Below are 17,265 nucleotides of genomic sequence, written 5' to 3'. Positions count from 1 at the left end.
ACACGAAACAGCGATGAATAATATAATATCTTGGTTGTTTCATCAGTCCAACCATGAAAACACTTGAAACAAAAACGTCCAAGAAAATTGTGACCCGGGTGAGTTGTCCGGAGAGGTTTTAGCATTCAAGAAATGACTTTGGTTGGAAAAGCTCATGGACAGGTTCTTGGAATAAGGAGGCTCGGCGTTGGTTGCCAAGTAAAATTGGCCCTGAACACGAGGATCCGCGTAATCGCCCATGTAACTGACAGATCGTTCGTCACATTGTTCAAACTCAAAGTCGATCCAACTATGACAAGATCTGAAATGAACCGACATAATTGACACATATTTTCCAAAATGTCTCCATGGCGACGACTCCTTTTTTGACACTTACATTGACTTGAATGAGGTTGGCTGGCCAATACTTTCAGCGTAATATTTGTATGCCCTGAAATGCGAGCGTTTGTGATCCAGGGAGCGATCATTTTCACAGCCTGGTTGAGGGTGAACCCCTCCATTTGGATAAAAATCGGCATGACCCAAGGGACTCTCCAAAGAGGTGAACTCCCCTGCGGTGTGAATAATATCCACGAATCGAGCCGACTGTCTGTTAATCCGATTCTTGGTTAAGGTAAACAATGGAGCTGTAAGGCCAAACGAAAATAGATATGAATTATATACTCATCGGCACAAAGGACAAAGAATCTGATCTTGAAACAACTCTTTGACTGGATTTTCTCTTTAAGATTTAAAAACGTCATTTATGAACCTAAACAGGTGAGAAAGAAAAGGCTTCTGGCCGAGTCCTAGCACCACACAAAAAATGACGTTGGGGATAACATTGGGATTTTTTAATGACATGAATTCGGGTAGTAGAGAAGCGGATCCCAAGTTTTCCAAGTCAAAGTGCCAAATGTTCGAACAATGCGTTTTCTTCATGCATTATCTTTTTGATTGGTCTTACTCCTAAATCCTAAAAACACTGGCACCTTTTTTACATATTCTAATCTAAAGCCATTTCGATATCATAAGAGGGGCTTATCAACCAGATTCTATATCTTTAACTTATTTAGTTGACTTTTTTAACCCTCATTCCCAGTACTGAAATTTGATTTTCTTTGGTGGTGAGGTGCTTGAACAAGGTTTACGCTACGTTCTACGTAGGTAGAGAGAAATGACACTCTAAAACCATTTCGGTCTCACTCACGCAACTCTGTGAGTCTGATGGAACGTGATTTCGGACACATTTAGACATTTGGCAATTTGATTGATCTAATAATCGGCACACCGAACAAGACAGTGAAATACAAACCAAAACAAGCACCTCAAGAACATTTTGATAGGCACAGCTGTCGAAAGTCAGCGTCTTTAAATATAAGAGTTTCACTCACCTGCAGGATCTAATCCAGTGACCCTGGGTAATCGGCCCTGAACTTTTTGGCCCAAGTAACCCGCCACATGAGCACCAAGACTGAAACCAATCACGTGGATATCTTCAAAGGATGCCCCATGATTGATCATGGTGTCGACCAGAAGCTTGGCCACATTAGCAGCCTTTTTCGTGTGAAAAGCTGCCGAAGGGTAAGTAAAAATATTGGTGCCTGCCTGTAAAAGAATCCAAAATACTTAGAAGATATCGTCAATAACCACAAATAATCTAGATGTGGTATCGATACTTAAAAGGATATCACATATATTTTTTTCAACCATATACAGGTCAGACCAACTAAGAGTAACAAAATGAGAAGCAGACGCTCAAACAATATACTTCGGCTATAAGCCTACTAAAAAAGTTGGCTGAAAGCAGCTGTTTGAGAATAAACTAGAGAAGCATGTAATCCCATGAGCTGTTATTATTGACCACTTTCTCTATCTTAAGATTTTCTTAAAACTCAAAAACTCTGTCGGCAATTTAAACAATGAAAATTCCAATTTTAAGTCTCAAGTTGGTTTGTCAAGGTTTTTGTTTTGTTTTTATGTATTTAGATCCCAAAGGTTTGAAGGTGATTTGTTACAATATATATTTGATTGAGACCATGGATCCCCATAAGCCATAACGGCTTGTTTTCATGGGGCCCAAATTTCTTGTCGGCGTCAAGGGTTTTCCGGGTTGGGGATCATTTCACCAATTTGGTCCTATGAAGTGGCCTGAATGAGGGCAGAGCCCACCCTTAGAAAGTAATCCAACTCCAGTAAAGGCACCCGGGTCATTGGCAAATAAAGCAGTGTTTAATTGTACATGTCGTCGAATAAGAGCTAACTATTTTCTCTCTCACATACCCAGTACAGTCCAATGCACCAGTGTCATTTGTAGGTCACTTTTGATATGATGTTAGGTGTGAAAGAAATTCGAGGTTTGGACAAAAAAGACGTCTGGCAGTTTTTGTTGCCAGGCTTGTCGAACTAATGGCAAGGATACATAAAAGATTCCTCCCCTCTGCTTTTAAAGTTGAAATTGCTCACTCTAGATCTTGGGAATGAGATCCTTCTGGCACCCTGATGGAAAAGCTTCCTTCTGCCATGTTCTCAGTGGGGTCTTTGCGAGATGACTAAATATTTATTGACTAGAACGGGTTTATATAAAGGTGACTAGAATAGGAGGTATGAGCATACAATCACACCATCTCCCTTTTCAGGAAAGGAATAAATATCAAGGGGTCACGGGTCATCCGGGGTCACGGGTCAACAATCCGGGGGTCACGGGTCATCCGGGGTCACGGGCCAACAATCCGAGGGTCATGGGCCAATAATCCGGGGGTCACGTGCCAGCAATCCGGGGGTCACGGAGGCCATCCCACGGGGTCACCAGGCCATTGCAGATTAACAATCCACACACTGGTGGGAAGTCCACGCCCTGGCTGGCATTCCTCACTGTTGGGCACACGAGTGGGCGATCCACACACCAGGGCTCTGGGCATTTGGCCTCCCCGAGGGGCAACTGGCCTCCACACGGAGCTCAAGGAAGCTATTAGCAACTTTCCGTTCAACTCGAATTCGTTGGATTACTTCATTGACCAAACGAACTCTACCCTTTTGGCGTTGGGCTCCCAACACAAGTTTCGTTGAGAAAAATTGCTACAACACCATTATTATGTTTCTGTAGAATATTATGTTTAAGAATCATGACTATGCCCTTCTTTTAATTTTCTTGAGCATTTTTCAACGTCGTCATGTTTTGGTCTTTCCCACATTGCTTATGATTCTTTTTAAAGAAGGAAGCAGAGCCAAAAATTATTTGTCTTTATTTTGCATTTTTCTTAACATAGTCCGCCTTTTTTCTTTGCTTGACTTTTTCTAGTTGAAGTCATCGTGTAATCATAGCTTATGACGTGTTGCAGTCGATTCCAAATTGTCTCATTACTTGAATTGTCCTGAAAATTCTTAGTAAAAGTCGGTTTCTTTGAAGTAAAGATTAAAGACAACAAAAATATCAAATTGAAAAGACCGATCTTTTCACAATTGAATGTCGATAATGATAAGATCAAACAGAAGATTAAAATTTCCTCCAAAAAATACTGAGAAATATGTGATAAGAATAATTTGACACTGCATGCCTTAGGATTGCTTTTTTGCCATTCATAGAGAGAATAAACATAAAATACAAAAGATATTGCCAATCCTTATGAAAGAGTTTGGGGAGCTAGTTTGATCCTATCAATATTCAAGTTCTGCTTCAGGGATGGCTTGAGTTGTTCCTCAATAAAAATAATACAGATTAGTTTCGCTCCTTCGGCCAAACTAAGTAATGCAACACTCAACTCAGTTACCTTCAACATTTACTTTTCCTAATGCCTAAATTATCACTACCTCAGAATTATTGACTCATTATGACTCTATAGCTATATATCTGGCATGAAATATGCCAAATGTAGATTAAAAAGGTTGTTTTTCGTTGCACTCGTTTGCAATCAAGAAGAGGTATTGCTAAGTGGGCTTGAGACCTTTGGAGAATTTAGAAATTATTGCATACCTGGTTGACCATGGTCACAAAAATGGAACACGAATATAAGGTTCAAAGTATTTTTTATTGACCGGTCCAGGCCTTGGGTTGAATTTGACAAGTTGTTACAACAATATCATGCGTGTTCCCATCCCAGTTTACTTTCTAATGACTTAGTCTTTTCAAAGAGTTGCTGATCAAGAGATATCGGGAGCAAACTTTAGACATGTTTTACCCTTCAAGGATTTCCAAATGATTGTGTTGACACCCCTTTTCAACTTCTTACACCATGAAGTAACCGGGGGAGTGTACTCTGATTTTCAATGAACCCTAGATATCGACTCCGACCTTTGGTCAGGAAGTCAATTGGGATACAAGCTCCCTACTTAGATTCTAGAATGACTCTTAAGTGTGTTGACAAGCACTAAAATAATCTCAATGTTTTTTTCCACCGGCGTCGGCCAATAATCAAGTGATAATTTTCTGCCTACCCAAACACTCCAATCGACTGAGATCACCACACAATCCCCATTTTCCAGGAAAGTGTCCCTCATATTTGTGATCCAATCCGTCTTCCCATTGTCCGAAAAGCCGTGGATGAGAATCTTGATGGGGAGCCCAGCCTTGAAATGGGACGCACTGAGATCATTGTCGAGATTGGAGGGTAGGATCAAGTCCTCTATCCCTGGGTTGTCCCTGGTCCAGATGAAGAACTTGACACGGTCCTGGAAGAGGCTGATGACATAAAAAGTCATGATCTTGAGCCATCTTCCATCCAATATCATAGCCAAAAGTCCACGCTCATTGAGCCCTCTAGTTCAAATGTGATACCCTCAAGGTTTCTAACATGAGAAAGACCTCAAACGAGTTGGGTTAATCTTTGGGAAAGAGATAAGTGTGGAACTCGCGTGATTAAAGGAATGGCAAAGTGCCATGACGATAATTTCTATCTAAGTAAGATATTGGAAGATAGCGTAATGCTATCATTTTTTCTACTCACTAAAAGGAATACTCGTGGAACAATCTAAGTGCTGAACTACTATTCTTTTGCATTTGGTGACGATAATCACTCTCGAAACCTCGCCTGAATCAATCTTGGAAATGAACGAAGCCGATTAGCGATTGCTAATCATCAAGCCTGAGAATCTTTTTATTAAACGTTTTAATTAATTGTAGGTATTTCTTGGTTTTCTGAAAACTTTCATTTTGAAACAGAAATGGCATGTTAAAACTTCCACAGGACGTGGATGGTATAATTTTGCATCCTTACCTTTCAAAGACTTGGCACTACTAAGCGAGGGGTTGAGAAAAAAACCATCGAGACCATATCACTGATTCAGAAAAGCCTATTTTTCTAGAAAGAGCGAGAGGGCCAAGGAAAATTCCAAGACATTTGTTTACGACATTCTAAGCGCTAACATGTTTGAAAATGGTGTTTTAGGCTAGGTCTTGTGGCAAAGGATTAGATGGGAAAGATGCGTTTAGCAAAACAAGATGAACACATTTGTTTTACCAATATGTTCCTAAATTTTACATCGTAAATCGTATTGTGACTTTTTTGATCAAATTCAGAAGCTCCCAGCGTGTGGTCTGTCGAAAAACACAACTAGAATCCCAAACCCTTCCAAACAGAAAAGAGTTCAAATCAAAATATTTATTGTATTACCATATGTTTATTTAAAAAATATATATTTACTATATGAGGGGTTGAGGAAAACCACAAAAGAGCACCGTGGGTAACCAGAGTTGAGATAAAAAATACAGATTATTTTTTTTGCCAAAAATCTTGTAAATGGTTTTTACACGATACATGTTTTGGGGATTCTGGTTAATTTTTGAAAAATGAACAATTTCAAGGGTTTTTGTTACGAAAGGTTTGAATGAAAAATAATTTCTGGAAATATTTATCAATGGCTCAAAATTATGAAAAAACATTACATGTAGTCACCTTACATGCCTTTTTAGGCGCGTCTTTCTGTTTATTTTCCTATTTGTCTTGAAAAGAGTGCTTCCTGATTTTCAATACTACAAAAATTGTGATATTTTGGGCCGTCAAAATTTTTCTGTTTCTGAGCCCTGCTAATTAATGCCAATTTGTTTGTTTAGTATCTTTGAAGTGTCTACCCAAGGCATTTCGCTAGAATGTGGCTTATAATGTAATAACACAATTCTTCAGCAGAATGAATTGACATTTATTATCTGTGACTCGAAGCTGAAAGAAAAATGCAATGACTTGCTTGACTATGAAGGGCCTCCTCTCCAAGCCACAGCATTAAGTGAAGGTGGATGGGTGGACTTACCGGGTGACCGAATTGAGGATATCCCTGTGATGACACATTTTGGATGAGAGGACACTCGATTAACGCCAGGACTAATATCCCCAATTGAATTTTACCAACACCAAGTCGAGCCATTTGAGTATTTTTAACGCATATGGTGAGCAGTTCATGATGAGGAGAAAATGATCAGCTGTTGCCCAAGCAGGTTCTTCCCATTCCAGAGTGAAAACTTGAATTTGGGCTAGCTTTGTGGGAGGTCAATTCTATGGGGAATTCTCAAGGTAAACAGTGAAGGAGAAAAGAGCTGAAGATGTGACACATCATCGCAGTCATCCAAGTTTATTTGCCAAGTACATACCTTTTGTAGTGTACATTAAATCCGCATATCTGAATCATAGTAGATTGCCTCGTATCTATAGTCCAATTTTCGGTCATGCAAATATCACCTAATCATGTCATAAAGTTCCTATATTGCATTAGGAGGAGAGCTTTACGCTTGATTCCACGGAATGTGTTTTTGGCAAAAATGTCCACTTATCAAGAGCCCAAGATGCAAAAACAGCGACCTAGATTAGTAATCTTGCCGAGATAAAAGGGGAATTGTTAGTTTACATGAATAAACCCTAGGTGCTTTGTGGGATTTATAATTTGTTGGCCGTGCATTTTGTTAAAGCAACGATACTGTGATTCAAATCAATTGCACATCACGATGTACAACGGTTATCAATATCAATATTCGATTGACCAACCTAATCATAGACCAACTTTAGAAAGCTAGCTATTATTACATTACAAGGAATTACGCTCCTGTAGGGCAGGGGTGGGATGATTTTCAATCGTATTCTTCAATATTGAACCCGTGAAAAGCGAACCAAAAGCTGTGATATTTCACAGAGTCAAAAATTGAAAGCCGAACCTTAATGCAATGTTGCACCTCAGAGGGCTTGGTTTAGACCACGGATCAAAGCACATTATTCAAATCCCTTTGCCTTCATCTAATGTTTTTTTTAAAGAAATACATTGCCAGTCTCCAAACATCTTAGACAGGCTCTAGAAGAAAAATATAATTCTGAAATCTTATCTTGCGAATCATGGGTTCGTTGAAGTCTGTGGGAGGATGTAGGGAAACACGTTCCAGTTGCTTCCATTGAAACGTTGCTTAGACATGTAATTTGCTAGTCATGAACTAATATGAACTGGAGTCTCAATAAACACATAAACTGATCATCCAAAACACATTTTGTTAGATAATAAATCAAGATTCTTGAAAGGCTCTGACAAGTTTCGTTAGCCTAAGGAGATATTAGATATCAAGAAGCCAACTGTAAACCGGTGTCAACATTGCACGATCCGGACTTGGACATGGAAGTGGTAACAGAGGTAGATAAGCAAGGGGGGGATATTAAATCCAAGGATACAACCACTCATCCTGTTGACTGCCTCGAGGACCATTGCGCTGTGACAATTGGTCTCAGATAGGTCCCAGGCATGATAGACCCAACCTGAGTAATCAGTTAATCAACTAACATTTTCCTTTTTGTAAGACTCCTTTCATCATACCGTCATTGAGATGATATATTCAATGATATCTCCAATTGTTGTTGCCATCTAGAAACGGGGTTAGTTGTGATTGAGTAAGATTATTCGAATTATTCCCACCAAGATCTGGGTCTAGCTCAATCAGAGGCCAAGCGAGTGGAGGCATTCAACGCACATGTTTCCGCATTTTAGCAACGGATCGAACAAAGAACGCCGTGGGAATGATGATTTGGATGGTGCTAGGTACCTTTACATCTTTCATAACGGGTGGGTAAGCAGTAGCATATACATGCTCTATGATGGAAGATGAGCTGGCCACGTGTGTGAATCATCATATTTCAATTCAAATGGGTGGTCATACATGTGTCGCAACATTGACTTTGCATAGTACAAGTACGATTGAAGTCTGATCCAATGATTTACAGATCCAGGAATTTTTAAAGCTTTAGTCAACATTATAATTCATTAGCAGTTGCGTAGTCTTGATTACTGACTATGTCCAAAATATTCGATCCCTTGTGGCGAGTGCGGAACTCCTAATTAACAGATGACAAACCTGCATCGGCATATATTACTAATTTGATTGTTCTTTTGATCATGGATGTTATCAATTGTACCATTGGTCACCACACACGTGGTGCTTCGAGTGAAACAATTACTTGTGTTATGTGTCTCGGGGCCGTTTCCTGTCTCGAGACATAAGCCATTAGTTCATTCACGTGGTACGCGAAATGAAATTGGTTGAGAATTTTGCAACCAAAAGTCGTGCTTCAGAGACAACCACCAACGACGGACACGACGACACAGAGAGCGAAGAGGGGTTGGAGGATCATCATTGGTTGTGATTCGGTGCAATTTCTCTGACTCATCGATTGCCTCCTGTAGTAAGTACCTCCAATTCAAAGGAAGAGATGTCACGCTCGCTGATTCCTTATATGTGTCTGTATGAAGGGGGGGGGGATTCCATTTTTTGCCTGATCTTTTCATTCTTTTCCCGCTTTTCCTCCGCTTGAACATGTGGAGCTTAGGGAAATCTGTTCAAGGTATCATTACCTTGTGGTCTCATCATCCCCGCCGAGACAGGTAATATCAATGTTTCAGTAATAGTCTGATTCACTAACAGATTACTGGTGATTTGTGTGGTTGTGTTCATAGATGCGCGTTTGCTATGGCCAGTTTTTTTTTTCTAGTGATTTTTGAATGAAACTTCAAATACATGGAGGGGCTGAGTTTAGCATTGGTTGAAAGACTTCATGGAATTAAAGGAAAAGTTTCCTTTCCTCGTGAAATATTCTACATGCACTTTTCGCTATTTTACTCAAAAAAGTGATGGACTAAAATATGTGGTTGACCGTCACCCCTCGTCGTGGTTTCATTGCGTCTCAATTTCAATTTTAGACCTTGTCGTTATTCCTGTATGGCCCTCTCTTTGTGCGGCACAGCAAAGTAATCCAAAGAGCTTGCTTCGCAGCAATCAGCATCAACAAGCAACTTTTTCCTTCACTAAACCAAACCAATCAAGCAAACAAGCTGGAATTGTGGTGTGGGGCTTTTTGATTGCCGACCAAACATATTTTGAACATTAGATGCGCACCTTCATGGTTACCGGTGGTATTCCGAGAAATGATAGCACCTCTTAAACGCTCAAATTGTCTAACGCTTGGTTAAGCATCAAAGACTCTGATCTCGTAAAATGCCAAGCACCAAAATATAACCATGAATCAGATCAGGACCGCCTGTTTCATTTCGTACGGCATTCGGTAAAGAAGTAATAAAACTGAGAAGAATCGTGTCTTTGGGAGCGTTGATGAGCTCGTAATGCAAAGAAAATTGTAGCAAAATCTCACACACGAGTTGGCCGTCATCACCGAGGCGTGCAATACTGCTTGCTATAACACATGAAAAAAACGAAAAATGCCATCGTCCAACAACCATCCTCCCTCATAGCTTCTCCATACACCTTCCTGCTTCTGGTGGTGGCCCTTCAAATCAGTCCGGAAAGCTCTCCTCCTCTGTTTTGCTGCTCGCGCACGAGGTAACCAAATATCAGTACTGTTGTACATCCACACGGGGCAGTCAGCAGTTGGGATTTGGTTTTTGACGAGTGAACATTTCTTCTCCCTCTTGGACTCTCAGAGCACCGGAAGTGGGTCCGACGTTATGAAGCGAACCAGGTGCTTGTAAAAGTGGAGGTAACCCAGCCTACTTGGAGTTCAGTTGTCTTGGACAATGATTATGAAGAGAACAGGTTGTTTGTTGCCTTATTTTGGCACGGACACGTCGTTCCAAAACGAAAGGAGTCGGGCTTGACAAGTCAACCAAACAATTAGAGTGAAAATTTCCATGGCTTGTGGCCAGGGGTGAAAACTGTGTGCGATCTTTAGCGCCTTTCCCGACCAACTTCCATGCACACCTTCTCTGGATGGACTTACTACCGAACGTACTCGCTTGTCCAAAGTTCATCGTGACATGACTTGACTTGAGTGGATTCGAAAACGAAGAGATCCAAAGGGCGTGAACGCTGGTGGCCGATGGAAGGATTTCTTTTTAGTCATTCGCTTTTGAATTCATCAACAAACCACAAACGAAATCTCGCCTTCTCCGACGACCGTTGTGAGCCACTTTTTGTGTCCGTTCAAGTGAAGCCATGACGACTAATTTCCAGTGATGATCTTGTCTTGTCGAGATTCCATGTAAGAACATTAAACTGTGCTCCGCAAAGTTCTGCAGCACATAGTGGCAGGTGGATATTGTCATCTCTCTCTCTCTCGCTTTCAGCGTCTCAGTCTTTGTACGTAAGTCGTCTTCATAAACCAATTGAAGAGGATCGAAAGAGGGAATTATCTCCGCTTGAATTGCTCGGAATTCGACACAGTTATATGTACAAGCCACGGACACATCCGGCCAATCGGAAACAAAGATAATTTTTCATTGCTACTCCATTGAATTTATGCATTCAGACCCGCAATGACCGAGCATGAGTCCCCGAACAACGAGTCGCCAAAGAATAATAATCTCGACAAAGATCTCGAAAGCGAGGAGAGCGAAGAAGATCCCTATTATGAAGCGCCCGGGTCTCTCAAGAAGAGTGTGCCAGCGGCAATTGGCAGCATTTGTTGGTTGAACATGATTCCCAATGAGGAAGACCAAAAGAAAATTGGAAAGCTTGTCCCCGAGAACCCCAATAATGGGATACCAAGACATTCAGTGAGTGCAGACAAAGACAATCGGCGGTTTAGTGAAAGTGATCCAGAGTCCAATTCGGAAAAGATGGGGTGCTGCTTCCGCATTTTGGACAAAATCCTTCAGTTCTTTGAGTGGATCCTCCACGATTTCTCGTTGAAGCACCTCATTTGGATCAAGCTGATCTTTCTGTTCCAATCAGCGTCCATGACGGTGCTCTATCCTTACTTGAATCTTCACATGAAGTCCTTGGGAATCAGTGTCCAAGAGACAGCCGTGATTAATGCAGTCATTCCTATTCTCTTCATCTTTACCCCACCCCTGGCTGGCTTTTTGGCCGACAAACTAGGGAACTTTCGAATCTTATTGGCCATTCTTACCGCGTTGGGTGGGCTCGTGGCCCTTCTATTGCTCATCGTCCCACAAGGTCGAGATGTCACGCCCTATCCTGACACCTTGGATTGGGGAGTGAGTTGCGGGAAGGCCGAAAATCGGGCACGATTTCAGAAGATGATGCTCCACGGCTTCAGACGAGACCAATGCCAGATTCAAAGCTCTGGCTACCTGAACGTGACGTTTACTCCGGGCACTTGTGGGTACTTATGCCCCACGCGAAATCCCGTGGACGTGAAACCTAACTTCTTCGAGTACAAGGTGATCTGGCCGAATCGTGGAGGTGGTTTTGGGATCAGTGAAATTGTGGATGTGGTCACTCTTGACTCACCAGAGGCCAGATTGTACCACGAGCCGAATGTTATTGATGACAACATCTTCTTTCCCATGAACTGGACCTTTCATTTGAGTTGTGACAGAATTCGGCCCAATGATTGCATCTTCAATCCCATTCGTCGAGCGCCTACAAGGATGGTGTACAACATCCAAGCTCTGAGCACTAGCACAAATCTCGAGAAGTTATCCCGCGAAGGCCCAGAATTTGAAATTGAGAGCATCATTCCTCCCGAAACAGGCAGGCCGGTTTCCGTGCCCGTCAATTGCGGGGCCAAAGAAATCATCGCTCAAGTGGTTTCAACCGTGGAGACATCCTCTTTACCCTCCAGTGCATCGGCTCAAGTTCCGGAGGAAACGGTGGACACGAGGTTCTCCGGGTGTACACTCCATTGTATGGTCAGCGTCCCGCGGCATGAGGTGTGCAACAATACCAATGTTGGTGTCGTCTATGATCCAGCAATTACATTCTGGAGCTACCTGATGGTACGAACGGCTCTAGGTGTCCTGACTGCCGCCTCACTCATGATGTTTGAAGGGGCCGTNAAATTGTGGATGTGGTCACTCTTGACTCACCAGAGGCCAGATTGTACCACGAGCCGAATGTTATTGATGACAACATCTTCTTTCCCATGAACTGGAGCTACCTGATGGTACGAACGGCTCTAGGTGTCCTGACTGCCGCCTCACTCATGATGTTTGAAGGGGCCGTAATGGCCACCATCCAGGAGATGGGGGGCGATTATGGAATTCAGAGATTCGTCGGCAACTTTGGGGCCATCATTTTCGCCCCTTTGGGTGGCTACATCATCGATATCTACAGCAAAGTAGATAAGGTCAACTTTTCAGTAGCCATCTACATTTATCTTGGTCTCAAGCTGGGTGCAGCTTTCATGATCCTTTTCATTGAATTGGATTTTCGACCCCCAGGGGAGAGGATTCTGAAAAACATCGGACAAGTGTTGAGGAACTTCGAGGTGGTTATGTTCCTGATCCAAATGATGTTCGCCGGGACATTTTGGGGATTCATCGAAGGCTTCTTATTCTGGTTCTTGGACGATCTTGGGGCCAGTAAGCTACTTATGGGTTGGACAGTGGCTGTGGGAATGATGACCAGTCTCCCCTTCCTGATCTTCTCTGGCCCCATTACCGAACTCTTGGGACACATCAATGTTATCGTCATTGGAATGCTCGCCTATTGCATCCGACTCTTGGGGTACTCATTCCTCCAGGACCCTGTGTATGTCTACCCCTATGAAGCTTTGGAAGGATTTACCATGGCACTGATGATGACTTCAGCGGTCACGTATGTGGCGAAAATATCCTCGCCGTCCACCATTGCCAGTGTGATGGGAATCATGGGAGCTCTATTCTTTGGTATCGGAAAGGGCTCTGGTAGCCTCTTCGGAGGTCTTCTCATGGGATACATTGGTGCCCGCAGTGCGTTCCGGGTTTTCGCTGGTCTTGCGCTCCTCAGTGCTTGTGTTTACATTCTCTTCCAATTGTGTTACGGGAGCAAACAAAAGAAAAAGCGCGTTAAGATTAGAGATCTGGAAAACGCCAACAACGGTTTGTCAAATGGTCACCGCATAGACCGAGAGAAAATGAATAGCAATGGCCTGGTACTAACTCCCAATGGTTCTCCTAACGGCGTCAAGAATGGAGGATTTGATTCTTCAAATGATGGAAGAGACAGTAAGACGCCCAACAGTGAGGAGGATCAAGGTAGTACGTCTGCCATCTATGAAAATGCCAAAGAGAGAGCCCTCAATGACTCCCAGAGCTTGAGAGGCTCCGGTCCTCGAAGTCTTACAGGAGGTACCACTGTATAATAACATTTCAATACATTAAAGCACGTTTTTAATAAAGATATAAAACTCAGACACCGTGACTACTTCAGTGATCTCTGAAGAATCCACTCACAAGTACGCTTAAGAGCTATTTCTCGGACCTCCCGAATTTCGATGTACAAATTATGAACGGCTCCAGGGAATTCGATTATAGATTTATCGCCCGATCTTGATTCTTGGATCATTAGCCTCGATCCCAAAACATTACAAAGACTGTCGTGATCTCCATGAAGAGTGAGGAAGGGCGTCGTCAAATTTCGGAGCTGAGCCAAATTGTCGTACAAACAATTGACAAAGGCTCGAAGAAGCCTGACCTATAAAATGTTTGAAAAAAAAATTGAAGTTGCTCTTGTTCATCTGTCAGGACTCATGACATGTACGTGCAAATGCAATCTTACTTTACATCCACCCTCCCATCTAAGACCGTCATCTTTGAGCATCTTTTTCATATCCTCGTCGCGAGTGATAAGGTTCATTGCCACACCGCCCAAGATCATTTCAGGATCCACCCAATCCATGAGTCTAAGAACCACGCCCACAGGGATCGTTTTCCACCACGACAGTCGAAAATCGATTGGCCCAAGTTGTGGACCAGGAATGATTAGGGGCCCTTGGAATACAATGCCACGAAAGAATCCAGGATATAATAACCCAGCCCTCAGAACGACCATTCCGCCCATGGAGTGGCCCAAAAGAAAGAGAGGCACATTCCCATATTCTCTCTTGGCGATCTTTAGAGAAGAATGCAAGTCACTTTGTTCCATTATGAGCTCTGTCTTGCCTGACGTTAACCTACCTTACAATGGTCCATCAGATCATTGACATATTCATCCACAGACTCCACATAAGCCCGAATCCCCTCACTCCTGCCATGTCCCACGTGGTCATGACCGAATGCCAGGATATTATTTTGAGCCAATGTTCGTCCTACGTGTTCGTAAAGACCAAGATGCTCGGAGAAACCGTGGCTTATGAACACCAACGCCTTGGGCTCAATTGTTGGGTCATCCAAATGCCAATATCTAGAGAATCCAGCCACGCAAATATATTTAAAGTTCAGCAACTGTGAGGTTAGATTTTCGGTCCTAGCTCCACGAGAGGTGTGTCCTACTTGCAAAAGAGGTTCTGACCGCGTTCATTTTCCAGATAATCAAATGTCCCGCGCGTGAAGACCTTGTGCGATTGGTCACTAAAAGAATTTCTACGAGAGAGAACGCGATCCATCTTTCACAACGAAGCCTCCCACACTGATCACAAAAGTTTTATCTTTTGGGCACAGAGCTTAGATTATGTGGGTTAAGGCCCACATCAAGGTCAATCAAACTAGATTTGGGGTACAAAGTTCAACTTTTGCCAAGTGACTTAACAACTCAATGTCGAAACGAGCTTTTATTCTGGACAATGATTTTGCACTCAACTGAGGGTCTTGATCTCTCGCAACCTCGTTTATTCCGGCAAAGGTTGCCCATGATGGTTCCATTTGAAAGGCACCCGCTGCAAGACCCAATCGACAGTGCGAGAGAAAGCGAGTTGGCGAACATCGGGGGTTTCGATATAAAGGTTGTGGGTGGCACCTTCGAACTCAATGAGGGCCTTATCCTTAGAGCAAGACTCTTTGAGCAACAACCGGGACCCTCTGACGTTGCACAAGAAGTCGCAGTCACCGTGAAGAATCAAGAAAGGCGTGTTCACTTGGTTTAACTGGCTCAGATTGTCTGAAAATCCGTGGATTAGCGTTCGGAGAATGCGCACCTTGGGCCCGAAGTTATAACGCAGTACATCATGTTTTAGTTCTTCTTGCGCTTCCTTGTCTCTGGTTATCATATCTGGGTGAAAGGCACCCAGGGGCATCTCTGAGTCGATCCAGTCCAACACGCCAAATACTAATTTAAATGGCAAGGAGCATATCAGTGACTGTCGAAGATCGAATGGTCCAAGCTGGGGTCCAGGAATAATGGCAGGACCAACCAAGACCACCCCTTGGAAGACATCTGGAAATTTGATCATCATCCGGATTGCAATCATCCCGCCCATTGAATGAGCCACAATGAAAAGCGGAATCGAATCGTGAGTCTTGCGAAGTATCTGAAAAAACGAATCGAGGTGAACAAAAACAAAAGACCACCACTGGATTGCCATATTCACCTTGATATGATCCAAGATATCGGGGATGTAGTCGTCGATCGAAGCGGCCATGAGTCGGATTCCATGGCTCCTTCCATGACCTTTGTGGTCGTGACTGAAGGCGAGGATGCGCTTGGCGGCAAACTTTTGTCCCAACTCCTCGTAAACGCCCGAATGCTCACTGACACCATGACAGATGAAGACCAATGCGTAGGGTGGACCTGCATCCGTATGCCAATACCTTTAAGAGCGAGAAAGTTGTAAAGTTGTCTCGCACACTTTGTGCTTCAGTACTGACCTGGCGCATATTCTGCCTCCGCAATGACTTTGGAAATAGTCGATTCGACTTTGATGAGGCGAAGGAACCTTGTTTTTGGTAACCATTACACTAAGTGATCTTGATGACCAGGCTAGCGTGGATATTCGTGTTCAATCGATTTTGAACTGGCCAATTTTCTGTTTCCCTGTATGGATCGATCTGGCTGGTACGAATCCCTAACTTGGCATTAGCAACAACGTCGGCTGTGACATTTCTACGATTGACCGTTAGGATTGAGACTCGCTCCGCCCAGGTAGTTGAATGAGGAGGGGTAATTTGGGGAGAGTATCAGCACCTGTCAACCCATTGGGATTTTGGGTTTGGATAGTTACACAGTGATCGACGCGGAATGTCTTGAGCTTGTGTTAGACTACTAATTATGTTTCCCCTCATAAGGTCGACACTGTTTTGCGTTTGAAATCATCCAGCTTGCTTTTCAAAAGTTTCACAATGAAAAATGCGTCCCCAATATTTGGGAAATTCGCGTTCCACAGTGTTGGTGCTCTCTTTAAATTCAAGTTTCGCTGTTGGGTCAATTTATCATCTTTGTCAAAAGCGTCTTCGTCCTTCAATACTGTAATCAATTATGTAATGGAAGAAAATTTAGAAATCTCTTCGCTAAGCCATGAATTAATGGTAAATGCTGAGGTCAAGAATTTGCATTGTGTCCTTCGTCGTATGATAATTACCTTAGTTCGCTCTGATTCCGCACTTCAAATTACAGCTCAATCGAACAACGTGTTCAAAGCTTTTGCTCGAAAATAACGGCACAGAGTGAACGAGTTGGCCCCTTTTGTTGCAATCAATTGCCCATTTAATTGGGCAGAGGTAGCCCTCTGCTTTGTCTAGATCCGGACCATATGGAAACTCAAATGAAGACACGCGAGACAACGCTCTAAAAGTGCCAAACTTTATCAAGTATTATTCGTTGAACAAAATATTTTACTCGTATTTCGATACAATAAGTACGTCACAAGCTCTACCAGGAGATCTTCCAAATCCTACAAAGGTGAAATACGAAAACTCATGACATCCATAGAATAATTATGCTAGGAGTTGATTACTGTATGCTTCAAAGAACACCAAAACTATATTCATTTCTTATCAGATTATTGTATGAAATATAGTTTTTCAATCTGTTGGTGAATGATTCAAAAAGCAACACCTCAACTTAATTTTTCCTTCTCTCAAAAATTAACAACTTCCTAAGTTTTCAGTTTTGGATTTTTGCCAAGAAACTCAAAAAAAGGCATGAAAATTAACCCTCAGTCCACCACTTTGTTATTCATGATTTTTTTTTCTTCTTTACACATTTCTTAGGTT

General features: G+C 42.6%; 4 protein-coding genes across 4 annotated transcripts; 1 reads left to right on the top strand and 3 right to left on the bottom strand.

The window, feature by feature from the left end:
• On the bottom strand, window positions 1–6,729 carry LOC131888799 (lipase member H-A-like). The gene is made up of 5 exons (XM_059237731.1): window positions 6,223–6,729; window positions 4,414–4,647; window positions 1,374–1,587; window positions 377–626; window positions 1–301 (listed from the first exon to the last, which is right to left on the bottom strand). Exons 1-5 carry the CDS (start codon window positions 6,334–6,336, stop codon window positions 43–45), a joined length of 1,071 nt encoding a protein of 356 aa, XP_059093714.1. The 5' UTR covers window positions 6,337–6,729; the 3' UTR covers window positions 1–42.
• A 2,290-nt stretch (window positions 6,730–9,019) lies between these two features.
• On the top strand, window positions 9,020–13,532 carry LOC131888779 (uncharacterized). The gene is made up of 3 exons (XM_059237708.1): window positions 9,020–10,433; window positions 10,519–12,151; window positions 12,319–13,532. The coding sequence occupies exons 2-3, from the start codon at window positions 10,708–10,710 to the stop codon at window positions 13,479–13,481; spliced, it is 2,607 nt and encodes an 868-aa protein (XP_059093691.1). The 5' UTR covers window positions 9,020–10,433; window positions 10,519–10,707; the 3' UTR covers window positions 13,482–13,532.
• On the bottom strand, window positions 13,493–14,853 carry LOC131888800 (monoglyceride lipase-like). Its single transcript, XM_059237732.1, has 4 exons — window positions 14,611–14,853; window positions 14,296–14,521; window positions 13,898–14,230; window positions 13,493–13,813 (listed from the first exon to the last, which is right to left on the bottom strand). The coding sequence occupies exons 1-4, from the start codon at window positions 14,721–14,723 to the stop codon at window positions 13,541–13,543; spliced, it is 945 nt and encodes a 314-aa protein (XP_059093715.1). The 5' UTR covers window positions 14,724–14,853; the 3' UTR covers window positions 13,493–13,540.
• An 8-nt stretch (window positions 14,854–14,861) lies between these two features.
• Window positions 14,862–16,486, bottom strand: LOC131888801 (monoglyceride lipase-like). Its single transcript, XM_059237733.1, has 3 exons — window positions 15,922–16,486; window positions 15,645–15,864; window positions 14,862–15,584 (listed from the first exon to the last, which is right to left on the bottom strand). The coding sequence occupies exons 1-3, from the start codon at window positions 16,005–16,007 to the stop codon at window positions 14,946–14,948; spliced, it is 945 nt and encodes a 314-aa protein (XP_059093716.1). The 5' UTR covers window positions 16,008–16,486; the 3' UTR covers window positions 14,862–14,945.
• Between the last annotated feature and the right edge of the window lie 779 nt (window positions 16,487–17,265).

This window comes from Tigriopus californicus, chromosome 10, assembly GCF_007210705.1.
Source record: "Tigriopus californicus strain San Diego chromosome 10, Tcal_SD_v2.1, whole genome shotgun sequence".
Taxonomy (NCBI): domain Eukaryota; kingdom Metazoa; phylum Arthropoda; class Copepoda; order Harpacticoida; family Harpacticidae; genus Tigriopus; species Tigriopus californicus.
The sequence above is the reverse complement of the archived record's forward strand: the minus strand, read 5'-3'. Positions and strand labels throughout refer to the sequence as shown.

Bases quoted from the DNA above. Each gene is read 5' to 3' on its own strand.
- LOC131888801 (XM_059237733.1), bottom strand. From the start codon at position 16,007: ATGGTTACCAAAAACAAGGTTCCTTCGCCTCATCAAAGTCGAATCGAC. The intron at 15,865-15,921 runs GTCAGTACTGAA...TCGCTCTTAAAG, and splicing joins GGAGGCAGAATATGCGCCAG to GTATTGGCATACGGATGCAG. The intron at 15,585-15,644 runs GTGAATATGGCA...TCGTTTTTTCAG, and splicing joins ATATCTTGGATCATATCAAG to ATACTTCGCAAGACTCACGA.
- LOC131888800 (XM_059237732.1), bottom strand. From the start codon at position 14,723: ATGGATCGCGTTCTCTCTCGTAGAAATTCTTTTAGTGACCAATCGCAC. The intron at 14,231-14,295 runs GTAGGTTAACGT...TCTTCTCTAAAG, and splicing joins ATCTGATGGACCATTGTAAG to ATCGCCAAGAGAGAATATGG. The intron at 13,814-13,897 runs GTAAGATTGCAT...AACATTTTATAG, and splicing joins GATGGGAGGGTGGATGTAAA to GTCAGGCTTCTTCGAGCCTT.
- LOC131888799 (XM_059237731.1), bottom strand. From the start codon at position 6,336: ATGGCTCGACTTGGTGTTGGTAAAATTCAATTGGGGATATTAGTCCTG. The intron at 4,648-6,222 runs GTAAGTCCACCC...AGCCTCTTCCAG, and splicing joins ATCCTCAATTCGGTCACCCG to GACCGTGTCAAGTTCTTCAT. The intron at 627-1,373 runs GTGAGTGAAACT...TTGGCCTTACAG, and splicing joins CACTGGATTAGATCCTGCAG to CTCCATTGTTTACCTTAACC.
- LOC131888779 (XM_059237708.1), top strand. From the start codon at position 10,708: ATGACCGAGCATGAGTCCCCGAACAACGAGTCGCCAAAGAATAATAAT. The intron at 12,152-12,318 runs GTGTCCTGACTG...GAACGGCTCTAG, and splicing joins GATGGTACGAACGGCTCTAG to GTGTCCTGACTGCCGCCTCA.